This window comes from Mercenaria mercenaria, chromosome 13 (assembly GCF_021730395.1).
Source record: "Mercenaria mercenaria strain notata chromosome 13, MADL_Memer_1, whole genome shotgun sequence".
In the NCBI taxonomy this organism is placed as follows: Eukaryota; Metazoa; Mollusca; class Bivalvia; order Venerida; family Veneridae; genus Mercenaria; species Mercenaria mercenaria.
This window is the reverse complement of record NC_069373.1, coordinates 32467962-32480819: the sequence shown is the minus strand read 5'-3', so window position 1 is coordinate 32480819 and position 12858 is coordinate 32467962. Positions and strand designations below refer to the sequence as shown.

At 36.5% G+C, this 12858-nt stretch overlaps 1 protein-coding gene across 7 annotated transcripts; it reads left to right on the top strand.

The window, feature by feature from the left end:
- Window positions 1-399: 399 nt before the first annotated feature.
- LOC123528958 (carbohydrate sulfotransferase 6-like) lies at window positions 400-11201 on the top strand. Of its 7 annotated transcripts, none has more exons than XM_053521472.1 (7): window positions 403-556; window positions 2146-2186; window positions 2419-2513; window positions 4414-4559; window positions 5094-5336; window positions 6495-6669; window positions 9163-11201. In XM_053521472.1, exons 4-7 carry the CDS (start codon window positions 4472-4474, stop codon window positions 10055-10057), a joined length of 1401 nt encoding a protein of 466 aa, XP_053377447.1. In that variant the 5' UTR covers window positions 403-556; window positions 2146-2186; window positions 2419-2513; window positions 4414-4471; the 3' UTR covers window positions 10058-11201. The 7 variants fall into 7 exon arrangements, with proteins under 7 accessions (XP_045165006.2, XP_053377446.1, XP_053377447.1 ...); XM_053521470.1 differs by having other exon boundaries at window positions 2419-3800; XM_053521471.1 differs by lacking the exon at window positions 2146-2186 and having other exon boundaries at window positions 402-556; window positions 2419-3800.
- Window positions 11202-12858: the final 1657 nt, after the last annotated feature.

Sequence of the window (12858 nt, the reverse complement as noted above, 5' to 3'; positions counted from 1 at the left end):
TTATTCATCCGTAGTTAAACGTGCTTAAATGTAGCCATCCGTACTGAAACGTACCTTGCTTTTTTGATCCGTAGCTGAACGTAGTTTTCCGAGGCTGTCCGTACTTAGGCGTAGTTTAACGTAGTTCACCGCAGACCCGTCCACGCGCTGGGCAAGTTGCCAGGCGCAGTAAAACGTAGTTCAACGTAGATAATGAATTATTATTAAAAAAACACACACACAAAATAAACTCGATAAACTTAAGTTATTTCTGTTTGTTTAGTCAATACTTTGCAAGTTTATTTAATACAAGGGCATGCATTATCGCTGTGCAAATCAGTTTGCAGGGTCGATACGGCTCGCATGCATCAATATAATTAAGGTTGTTATTTGATACTTGTAAAGGTAGTCGTTCGTTTCTTCTTTCAATAAGCGTCTTCTTAGGTATCTAGAATTTTCGCATTATTTAGCTGTAGTATACATGTAGATTTACGTATAAGAAACAACTTTATTACATTTTTTCGGACTAACTTTAGCAGGCGCATAGTATTACGTATGGATCTTAATGTGTGTATATGTAAGTATGAAACATGCTTGAAATTCTACAGGAAAAACTCGCTTATCACGACAACAAAATACACAAAAATTAATCAGTTTTTCATTTAATTTTTGACCATTTTCAACGTTTAATTGCTTTTAAAAGCATACGCGGAAACAATTTTAAACTCGACTATTTAAGATTCAAATCACCTTTTCGTCGTTGTCGGCATGTGCGTTACCAAAGTTTTGTATATAAGCAGTATTTTTTTCAACAACTACAAGGTCAAATGCTTTCAAACTTCACCTATGTTTGTAGCATAATAAGACGACCTCACAGAGCAAGTTATATAACTAGCCCGCCCACTTAGCTCAGTCGGCAGAGCGTTGGTCTACGGATCACAGGGTCGCGAGTTCGATCCCCGGGCGGGGCGTATGTTCTCCTTGACGATTTGATGAAAGACATCGTGTCTGAAATCATTCGTCCTCCACCTCTGATAATTCATGTGGGGAAGTTGGCAGTTACTTGTGGAGAACAGGTTTGTACTGGTACAGAATCCAGGAACACTGGTTAGGTTAACTGTCCGCCGTTAAATGACTAAAATACTGTTGAAAAACGGCGTTAAATCCAAAACAAACTAACCAACATATACTTAGTACGAGGGATGTTCGAAATGAATTGCTTATTTCTATCTGGAGACTTCAACTTTCAAGTAAGCCCAAAAGGGCTCATTTCATGCCCTCGAAGTACTCCCCGTGGCTAGAAATGCAAAGTTTCAGCCGATGTATCCACTTCTAGAAGGCGTCACGGTACGCTGATTTGGGCACAGTAATAAGGTACTGATGAATGGCAAAATAAGGTGAACCGTTGATAGTGATATGCCTATCTTTCGTGCAATATCACGAACTGTAAATCTAACATCTCTTTCAATGATTTCCTTTATTTTGGAAACGATTTCTTTACGAGATGCAGATTTTGGCCTACCTAATTTCGGTGCATTTTTGATGGACTCTACACCAGACTCAAATTTCTTTTTCCACCGCCGAACTGTGTCATAAGACACACAAGAAGGTCCATAAGCAGTAAAAAGTTCAGTCATCAGCTGCTTCAAAGAACAACCAAGTTTTGAGCGAGCTTTGATGTAAGCCCGTATTTCATCTTTCTTGTCGACGCTTCTACCAACCATTTTTACTACAGTGGTCAATGATTGCGTGTATTCAAATGGCAAATTTTATGTCTTACACTTAGTCTAACATGTACATTTATACACCGTTGTGTAGGTATTGAATAACCCTATACAGGTAGGTATTGGTTTTAATCGTGCCCCACGTGGATATCGAGCTAGAGGACAATAAGCAATTCATATTGAACACTCCTCGTATATAGCTTTGATTTTGTCAAAACTGTACCCATTTTAGGTTAAAGTTTTGCATGTAAGCAGGTTTCTCAGAAACAACTTGGCCACATGCTTTAAAACTTCTCGTGTTTGGAAGTTCGAGATTAAGGGACAAGTTACATAACTCTGGCTTTTGTTTAGTTAAAATCGTACCTCTTTTCAACTGAGAAATTTTGCGACAGTTTTGTATGTGGGCATGTTTCTTAAAAATTACATGATCGAATGTTTTCAGATTCCTCACACATTTTTGGCATAATGAGATGACCTCTCCTGGTAAGTTTCAAAACTCTGACTTAAGTTATATTTTAGCAAATTTGTGCCCCTTCTTCAACATAGAAAATTTTGCTGATGTATATAATCTAGTATTTAGTTGGAAGAGCTTCAATTTGGCCGAGCATGTTGTCATTAGACATTTATAAACATACAACTGATTTAGAAATAATCATTTCTGAATAGGGCACGTTACAAAACTCCAGTTGTTTAGTTTATACATACTTTATTTTAGGTCGATTGTGAAGGAAGTTCTACAACTTATATTAATCACACTCTCGACACCTCATTCCTGATGGAATCCATCGCCACGAGGGTGTGAGGGAAGAGGCCAGTTTCCCTTTTAATGCTGAGCGCCAAGCAAGGGAGCTACTGGTACCATTTTTCACGTCTTTGGTATGACGCGGCCGGGGATCGAACCCACGACCTCCCGCACTCGGAGCGGACGCTCAACCACTAGGCTATCGAGGCGGTTTTTGAAGTTTTACCATCTAGTTGATAATGTAGTTACAGTCTTATTCTATTGTACAAATATGTTCCTTATGTTACGAATCAACAATGAACAAGTAGAATTTTGTGTGCAAAATACGTTTCAATCCACATTTCTACTGTAGTGTCGGTGCCGTCTAGGTTAGCTAAGGTGGTTAAGTGCAACACATTCAAATAACAGGTCACCGGTTTAATCCCTAGACTGACTGACTTACTATTTGGATGATTATGCAGTGTGGGAGACATGCGTTTTTCTCAAAAGTAGCTCTAGTTACTTTTTACTATTCTAGAATGCAAAATGTGCATTAGGTTTTACACAGTTTTAAATAGGGAATGCAATTAATAGCAGTTTCTGTTACCTCAGCTATGAGGAGGTGATATGTAATATGTTTTACTATCTTGATATGCAATGCTTGGTATATATTTTACTGTATTTTAACCTTTAGCCTGCTGGCGGAAAGTGATTCTGCCTTTGCGACCAGTGCAGACCAAGATCAGCCTGCACATCCGTGCAGTCTGATCATGGTCTGCACTGTTCGCTATTCAGTCAGTAAATTTTCAGTGAATACCCCTTCTATTAATAAATGGTACTGCCCAAATTGAAAGATGGACCAGTACATTATAGGAATTTAGCAGGGTAAGGGTTAAACAAATGTACAAATTTAATAATAGCCGAGTCTCTCATATTTCTATTTTATGATATATATATAATTATTAACGAATGCTTCTGATCATTTAAGTATGGTAAAAGCAAAGGTATTCGTGTTAATCTTATATTGGTGTGAACAGAATATAATAAAAGCCGGGGACATTCAAATAAATAGTACAATAATTGTAAATAACTTGTAATATAATATGAATTTGTACACAAAAGAAGTTGTTTGTTTTGGTCAGTTGTCAATTTAATACAGCCTTTTGTTATCTAGATCCCCCGCGGTAAGAAGCCTGGACTATTTCTATTGTAAATCTGTTGATAAAACTAGATTTTCAAGTGCTTAAGTAACATAGAAAAATGAGACACATCAAAGTTTACTGACTAGTTGATTTTGTTTAAAACAGATTAAACAAGTTTTGATTTTTTATTTTATTCTGTTCAAGTAACTGTTTTTGGAATTTTCAGAAAAAGAGGTATGTTTTTATTCAATCATTCTTTTTTAACCAATGGGGCCTCCGTGACCTTGTGGTTTAGATCGCTGACTTCAAATCGCCTTTCATCGTTGTGGGTTCAAACCTCACTCGGGACGTAAAATCCTTCACGTGAGCAAGCCATTTAACTGCATGGCTTTGGGAAAGTCGGTGGTTCCGAACAAGAGAACAAGAGTCTTCCTCTACCATGAAAAGGCGCCATATTATTTATAACTGTACCGGTGTGACATTCAAAACCATATCTTAATTAACAAAAACTAATTTATTTGGACTTAAAACAGTTAAACTGTTTGTGTGTGTGTGTGTGTGTTTTTTTTTAAATGTCTGTATATATTTATTTTAAATTCTATATATCAAATACATTTTATATGAAGTTAATGATGATAACTACAGATTAACTGTAAAACAATGAAGTTGCCTAAATTATCTATTTTACAAATGAGCCGCACCATGAGAAAACCAACACAGTGCATTTGCGACCAGCATGGATGCAGACCAGCCTGCGCATCCGCGCAATCTGGTCAGGATAGCTTGAAGTCCTTCCTTCTACTTTGGCTATTTTAGTTCTGTAAAATAATGTGTTTTTTCTATTTAGGTCGTTTAATACCGTGTGAAAGGAGAACTCATTTCTGACATGAGACAAAGGTTAAAAGATGGAAGAGTCCGTAATACACACAGTAAAGAGGCTGAAAAACTGGTTTCTCGTTATATTGATGGTACCATTTGCACTCGTCCTTAGTTGTAAGCATACTAGTATTCAATTGATTAAGGTACAACATAATATAGCATAGCTTAAGCACCGATCAGTTCATTAGCTACTTTATCAGTTACTAATTTATATCACCATACATGTAATCTGTTATAATACAGAAAACGCAGACGTTCCGACACGTTAAAACAACCAGTGTTTACAGCTGCTAATTATAATAAACTATATTGATCAAAATAATAGAAAATATTCAAAAGCGAAGACATGTAGTGTGATAGGAATGCTACATAAATATGTTTTTAAATATGATGTTGTTTCTTCAGCAATGTTACAAGTTCTTGTTTGCCGATTGCAGAATGAGCTTCGGTTCCGAACCGAACCCTAATATTAATGAGCTAGCTTTAACCCGGGTCAAATGCTACTGCTACAAGCTAGTCTAAGATCACTAAATTATTCATATACTATACGTAACGATATGACTAAAGACACTGTCTATTTTCACTATTATTTAATGACGTTAATGCAAAAATAATAAATACAGTTTTCGAAGCCGAATTTGATTTCAGATTCACTAACTGGTTCGGGGACATTTCACAGGAACTGGAAAATAAGTAATTTGAACCAGTACCAGTTGACTGTCGTCTTGAAAGATAATCGACGTATTGACGTAACTGAAAAGACGCCTGTAGAGCCATTACATGTTTATTCCACTACCGGACACGAGGACAGAAAAACATCTGCTCAACAAAATACATCAGTTATAACAACTGCCAAGGATGCGACGACTTCTGCTTCAATGACGCACATAAGTAAGTCTGGCTTTGTGATTACATTTGTCAGACAGACAGACAACTTTTTTTTCTCCCAAAGTAAACAGTTTACAACATGGGGATGAACTGCATCCAAAATTGAAACTACAATAATACTTGTAAAGTTGGTTCGATGTCGTCACGTTTTGTTGAAGTGTTGACGGCGGCGATAAACGAAGGGAATAAAATGATCAATCTATTTCTCCAGCTGTCAGACTGTGAATAGCAACTTTCCACAAAATTGTAAGAATAGCTTGATAAGACTTGTGGACGTTTTTGTAAAAAAAAATGTGATGTATAGGTCATCCGGGAACGTATCAATAATGCAACTATTTCTAAGTTTATGATGAGCTATTGTTACCGCCGTGTGTGTGTGTTGTCCGTCACGGTGTACATTAGTTTGACTGTTAGTTTAGTTTATACTAATTTGTTTTAGATCGATTGTGATGAAAGCTTCAAGCTAATTGTAACCACTCTCGAGTCCGCTTCCTGGAAAAACAAGTACTGATGTCATATGAGAAGTCATGGTCGTGACTTTTTTTGTTTGACTGTTATAATACCTGAAAGGTCGCAATGTCAGACCAGTCTTAATGAAACGTGGTTGGACTATTTACCGCAATCAAATATTGTACTAGTTTGATGCTAAATCATCTTGGGTCAGAAACAAGGTCACTAGGGGGAAAATAGAGAAAAATGATATATATTGATATTGTTTGCAGAACAAAGGCCACATTCATTTCTACCTCAGTATCTTGATGAAACTTTGTCAGAATATGTATCCTATATAATGAAGTCTTGGTGAATTTTGAAACTTGGTTATCTGTGTTTAACACAAGGTCACTGTTTAAATTCCTAGTTGAAATTATGGTCATTAGTTCAAGTCGTAGATAAACATGTGAGCACTGTAAGGACCATGTTCATGAAAGTTTTCCAGAACGTTTGTCTAAGAAATCTAGGCCATGTTTGAAACTGGGTTATTTGTGAAAAAACTAGGTGGCAAGGCCAAAGTATAGAAAAAACTTGGTTACAGCTAGCATAAAACTTAGTCAGAATGTTTGTTTTAATTCAAAAGGGGTCGTCCGCGAGAAGAACTAGGTCAGATTAGCGATTAAGGACCTTCATGATCCTCCCGTTATACTTTAATGTTTCTGTTTTCAGAACGAGGCAACTTCACGGGTGTCATATTGTTGACGTACATGCGCAGTGGATCCTCGCTGACTGGTGACATTTTGCAACAGCCAAAAGACACATTTTACTTGTTCGAGCCTTTGAAAAGTGCGGAACACATTCAAAAGAGAAATGGATCCATTTCATACTTAAACGGGACAGTGATGTGAGTATATTTTAAAAAAATGTAGTATTTAGGCTAGTTAAAATATTGCTTATATATGGTCACATGATGGACAAGAGCGCTTATCACGAGAGCACGGCTTCACAGTTTCCTTTCCGTTCGCGTTATTTGATATTTCATTATAGCCTCCCCGCCAGCGGTAATGGTTTCTGTCCGTCCGTAACACCTTTTGTCCAGAGCATAACTCCAAATCTTTTGAAAGGATATTGTTAAAACTCCACACAATGACAAGATACAATTGAGAGGAAATGCAATGTAAAAGAACCATGACTCTACATGCTTACATCTTGAATTATCTCCCTTTTTAGCTCACCTGAGCAAAGGCTCAGGGTGAGCTATTGCGATCGCTCAACGTCCGGCGTCAGTCCGTCCGTCGTCCACACTTTCCTTTAAACAACATCTCTTCCTAAAACACCACCCCAATTTTGATGAAACTTCACAGGGATGATCCTTGGATGGTCTTCTTTACAAATGGTCAAATATGGCCCCACCCTGGAGTTTACATGGTTTATAAAGATTTGTTTAGAAGAAAACACTTTAAAAAATCTTCTTGTCTGGAACCACAAGACCCAGGCCTTTGATATTTGGTGTGCAGCATTGCCTTGTGATCCTCTACCAAGATTGTTCAAATTATTACCCTGGGGGAAAAGAGGCCCTGTCCCGGGGGTCCCCAGTTTTACATAGACTTATATAGGCAAAAACTTTAAACTGATTATCAGTGACCATGAGACCATCAATGTGACCTACTGACCTACTTTCTTGTGGTTTTTTTTTAAGATACAGCCTTGAAATTTGGATGGCATGTACAGTTTTGCAAACGGATCTTAAAACTGACTTTCAGTGACCATGAATGTGACCTACTTTCTTGTTTTTAAGATACAGGCTTGAAATTTGGTAGATATGTACAGTTTTGCATACCGATCTTAAAACTGACTTTCAGTGGCCATGAATGTGACCTACTGACCTTTCTTGTTTTTTTAAGATACAGTCTTGAAATTTGGGTGACATGTTCAATTTTGCACATCGATTTTAAATCTGACCTTCAGTGACCATGAATTTGACCTGCTGACTTACTTTCTTAATATTTTAGCATCAGTTTGATATTTGAAACAAGTAGCTCATATAACTCAGGTGAGCGATATAGGGTCATCATGACCCTCTTGTATAATTTAATCACAACTGTTTTGTCCTATTGCAGAGATTTTGTTAAAACTTCACACAATAATACACGGCATTGAGAGAAAGTGCAACACATAATATGTTTCTTTTATAATCATCTCCATTTATTTAACTTATAACTCATAAATCTTTTGCACAGAGCATAAAACATTAGGGTTTTTATAAAAAAAAATCAAAGAATTTTTTAATTATCTCCCTTTATTCAATTTGCTCATTACACTCTACTTTGGGGCAGAACTAAAAAATATGAAGGGGTCTCTTATAAGTTCATGCAATAACAGAGGCCTTAAAGAGAAATGGAATTTACAAGAAGCATAGTTCTTGCTTAGTTCTTGTTTGTTGCTTACTTCTTTAATTACCTTGTCTGAAATATAAATCTCTAAATACTGAAGGGATTTTTTATTGAAACTGCATACAAAGATGGAGTAATTTGTGAGGTAACCTTTTCTGTGCTTACTTCTTTACTTCATCGGCATCACTATTCCAAAGCAATTCAAAGGGGTTTGCTAAAACTTCTCACATTGACAGAAGACATTGAAAGGAAGTGCAGTGTACAAGAACCATAACTCTACTTTTCTAACTTACTGATTTCAACTCCATTTAATGAGTTTACTTGAAACCTTTGAAAGAAATTTATTTAATATTTACAAGTTTGTAAAAATTAGTTAAGGAACTGTGGTGTGGTTTATGTATGCATACTAAACATAGTAGTCTTGAAACCCCTCTTTTTCTTCTGTAACTAACATGTTCTGAACTATTTTCTCATAGTGTCCACCTTTTGCACCAAGTGTTTGCTTTGGCGGGGGAGTGACCATGTCCAACAAGGCTCTTCATTTTGTACTGTTGTATTGTAGTTGGATTGTATCTGTTTATTTGAATCATTTACTAGTCTGGTTTCTGGGAAAAGTCAGTACTAAAGTTATTCATATGTGGGTTTGGTTTACAAGATGGCCTCTCGGTTGAGTAACCGACACCTCATCCACTACATCACCACTCCTATTTTAACCTTTACCCTGCAAAATTTCTAAAATAAACTGGTCTATCATTCAGTTTGGACAGTACAATTTATTATTCAAAGGGATGTTCACTGAAAATTTACTGACTGAATAGCGAACAGTGCAGACCATGATCAGCCTATGCGGATGTGCAGGCTGACCTTGGTCTGCACGTTGCCGCCAGCAGGCTAAAGGTTAAGTCAAGTGTTTTCCCAGTTTTATAGCTGACAAAAATATTTATAGTGAGCAATAATTTTCAGGAAGATTTATGTAATTTATTATGTATTTTACTTATCTGCAGGACAAATGGAAGATATAACTTAAGTGCAGTGTACTTGGATACACTATTGGGTTGGCTAACCTGCAACTTTTCTAGAGTATACCTGGAATCTTTGTTGGATCTAGAATTCCTCGCATTTGGGAAGACACTTCAACAGTATACAAGTTGCATTTACCGAGCTGGTCTCGGAGACTTTCCTGAAACCAGTAAACCAATATTATACAACATTACAATACATCAGAAAGAATTACTTAAAACGTGCATGGAGGACTTGCGTAACGTGTGTTTACGTTCTAAGTACCGAATAGTGAAGACGATTCGGACAAAGATGTCCTTAGCTGCGCAAGTTTTAGAACAAGTTGTAGACAGTAAGTTGATACACTTGGTCCGAGATCCAAGGGCCACTATAGAATCAAAAAGTCACAGAAAGGTGTGTCCTTTAGGGCTGAGTTTTTGTATCAGCCAACATTGTCAAAGAGTTCGAGACGATATCATTGTGGAAAAGAAGTCAAGGTCACCTGAACGCTTTCACACAGTGTTTTACGAAAACATTGCTAGCAGACCGATCCAAACGGCGAAAATGATGTACAAATTTATAGGAATGGAATTAACACCCGTTATTTCAGACTATATCTTTAATATTACACTTGGAAAGAATAAGTCTGGTTGCAGTGTATGTACAGCAAAATGGCAAATTGGAAACTCCGCCTCCAGTTCAGAGAAACATGTTGACGCATGGAAACAGAAGTTGCCACCAAAGTATATAAATAGAACTCAACAGTTATGCAATGACGTGATTAAACATTACGGATATGAATATTATGTTGCTCCTTATAGAAGAAAATCAAAAAATAAGAAAGTGCTAATGAAGAAAGTAATACAAAGTGTAGGCAAATTTCAGCGGAAAGTTTCCTGAAATTTTGTCTAAGTAGATATTACATAGTAAATATTCAAAGGTGGAATACAAGTTTTCGCTCCGTCCCAATAGCCATAAGAAAGATAACTAAACATCTCTGCCTGGCATCCAGGATTGTAATGGACTGCCTTTTGGTAACAAACTTTATTCTAGTTTATTTTGTCGGTACTTTTTAGATCCTTAGAATGTTAATAACTTTCAAGATATTCCATAAATGCCAAAACAAATTATAATTATGAACTTCTTAAGAACAAAATTCGTGAATAAGGCACCTGGGTGGTCACACATACGTGATGGGACATTTCTAGTTGTACAGTGAACAATATCTGGAAAGTCTATTTTAATCAATATTAAAAATGAAGTGGAAATATTTTTGCAAAGAGTTTGAGTTTACAATTAATTACTGATGTGGCTATATTGTGTGTTACTCACTTCCAGAGAATAATGGCAATCACACTGAAAATTGTTCACACTCACAAATGAAATGTTAATGTATGTAACTGAACGAACTGTATGTCCATACTTTCCACTTTGCCTAATATTATATCTTCGCTTTTCATCATATTGAAAGTATAGTTTGTGTTCACCTAGTAAAACTGAGCATTCATATTAGCGTGTCGGTCACATATTTTGAGGCACAAAGATTACATTTCAAATCGGCCATGAAGAGAAAAACCGATAATCATGAAACGCCAGAGCTGTCTTATGTTAGATGAATATGAGGTATCTTCTTAATTTAGATTAGTGTCTTTTAAAGATCCTGTTGTGTCTTGTTTATTACTGTGTTATCATGTTGAGTTGCAATGCTATCATGTCTAATGTATGTACTATTTTGCCAGTGAGGCGTATTATTTTGTTAAACAACCATCCTATTTTCTCATAGCAACATGCTATCATGTCCAATTAACATACTATCTGTCCAAATGACGTACTATTTTGTCAGTGTGATGTGTTATTTTGTTAAACGACCATACTATTTTTCTCAAAGGAACATGCTATCATGTCTAGTGTGTAAACTATCTTGTCAGAGTGACATGCTATTTTGTTTAACGACCATATGACAGCTCCAGCGTTCCATAGATAAAGATACATTCTATTTCTGTGTTTTTGCGACATCTTCACATAAAGGAAAATTCAAATCGTTTGTTTTCGCTCTCATTTTTCTCCCAGTTTTGATCCCAGATGACCCAGTAAGGAATCATCAGAGATTTTATTGAGGGTAACCTTCTGACTAAGTTTCATTAAGATTGGCCAAAAATTGTGACCTCTCGAGTGTTTACAATTAAATTGTTGATGATGCATGACAAGGCATGATAACTTCTGTCACAGAGTGATTGCAATAACTCACATAGAGCACTTTATGCTCAGGTTAGTTAAAACAAGAGGGCCATGATGGCCCTATATCGCTCAACTGTTATCATTGTACTTGAGGACAAGAAGGTCCTCAGAAAAAATATCTAAGTCCAAAGGACAGTAACAACAAAGGGAAGAAATTTAACCAAAAAGAAAAAAAAAATTCTTACAAGGTACAGATATGTCAAAATACACCTAAAAATTGGAGGTACCATCCATGTTGTACCACAGAAAAGTGGTCCCGGTTTTTCCCTACGGCCAATAATAAAAAAGTTACTAAAAATAAGCTATTTATAGTAATGTAAAAGGGAAGTAATTAAAAAAGAATTATTGTAAGTGAACGAAAGAAGGATCTGCCAAATAAATCTGTTGACATAAATGAAATTTCAGATCAGTATCTTCATTAGTTACGGAGATATATCCATTTTAATTTGAAATAAAGGGAGGTAATCTGATATAAAATCAGTCCATAGTTATCTACCCTGATTGGCTCAGTCCAACTAATGACAATAATGAAATTTCAAATAAGTCCTATAAGTACTTACTGATATAAATCTATTTTGATTACAATCAGGGGAGGTTATCAGATATAAAATAACTCTGAACCTACGCTTGGATCTGACTTGTCATGGAATCCAAGAATTATTGTTGTTGAAATTATTTTGGAAGTTTGTATCAAATAAAACCATAAATGAAGTCTCTATATGGCTGCAAAAGCCAAAATAGCCAATTTTGGACCTTTAAGGGGCCATAACTCTGGAGCCCATGAGGAAATATGGCTAGTTCAAAAAAGGAACCAAGATCTTGTGGTGATACAAGTTGTGTGCAAGTTTGGTTAAAATCGAATCATAAATGAAGCTGCTATTGTGCAGACAAGGTCAAAATAGCCAATTTTGGCCCTTTCAGGGGCCATAACTCTGGAACCCATTATGGGATCTGGCCGGTTCAACTAAGGAATCAAGATCTTATGGTGACACAAGTTTTGTGTAAGTCTGATTAAATTCAAGTCATAAATGAAGCTGCTATTGTGCAGACAAGGTCAAAATAGCTAATTCTGGACCTTTCAGGGGCCATAACTCTAGAACCCATAATGGAATCTCGCCAGTTCAAGAAAGGAACCAAGATCTTATGGTGATTCAAGTTGTGTGCCAGTTTGGTAAAAATCAAATCATAAATAAAGCTGCTATTGCGCAGACAAGGTCAAAATAGCTAATTTTGGCCCTTTCATGGGCCATAACTCTGGAACCCATAATGGGATCTGGCTGGTTTAAGAAAGGAACCGAGATCTTATGGTGATACAAGTTGTGTGCAAGTTTGGTTAAAATAAAGTCATAAATGAAACCACTATCGTGCAGACAAGAAATTGTTGACGGACAGACGCACGCACAGACGGACTGACGACAGACAAAGGGTGATCACAAAAGCTCACCTTGTCACTATGTGACAGG

Bases quoted from the DNA above. Each gene is read 5' to 3' on its own strand.
- LOC123528958 (XM_045309071.2), top strand. From the start codon at position 4,472: ATGGAAGAGTCCGTAATACACACAGTAAAGAGGCTGAAAAACTGGTTT. The intron at 5,337-6,494 runs GTAAGTCTGGCT...TTCTGTTTTCAG, and splicing joins TGCTTCAATGACGCACATAA to AACGAGGCAACTTCACGGGT. The intron at 6,670-9,162 runs GTGAGTATATTT...ACTTATCTGCAG, and splicing joins TACTTAAACGGGACAGTGAT to GACAAATGGAAGATATAACT.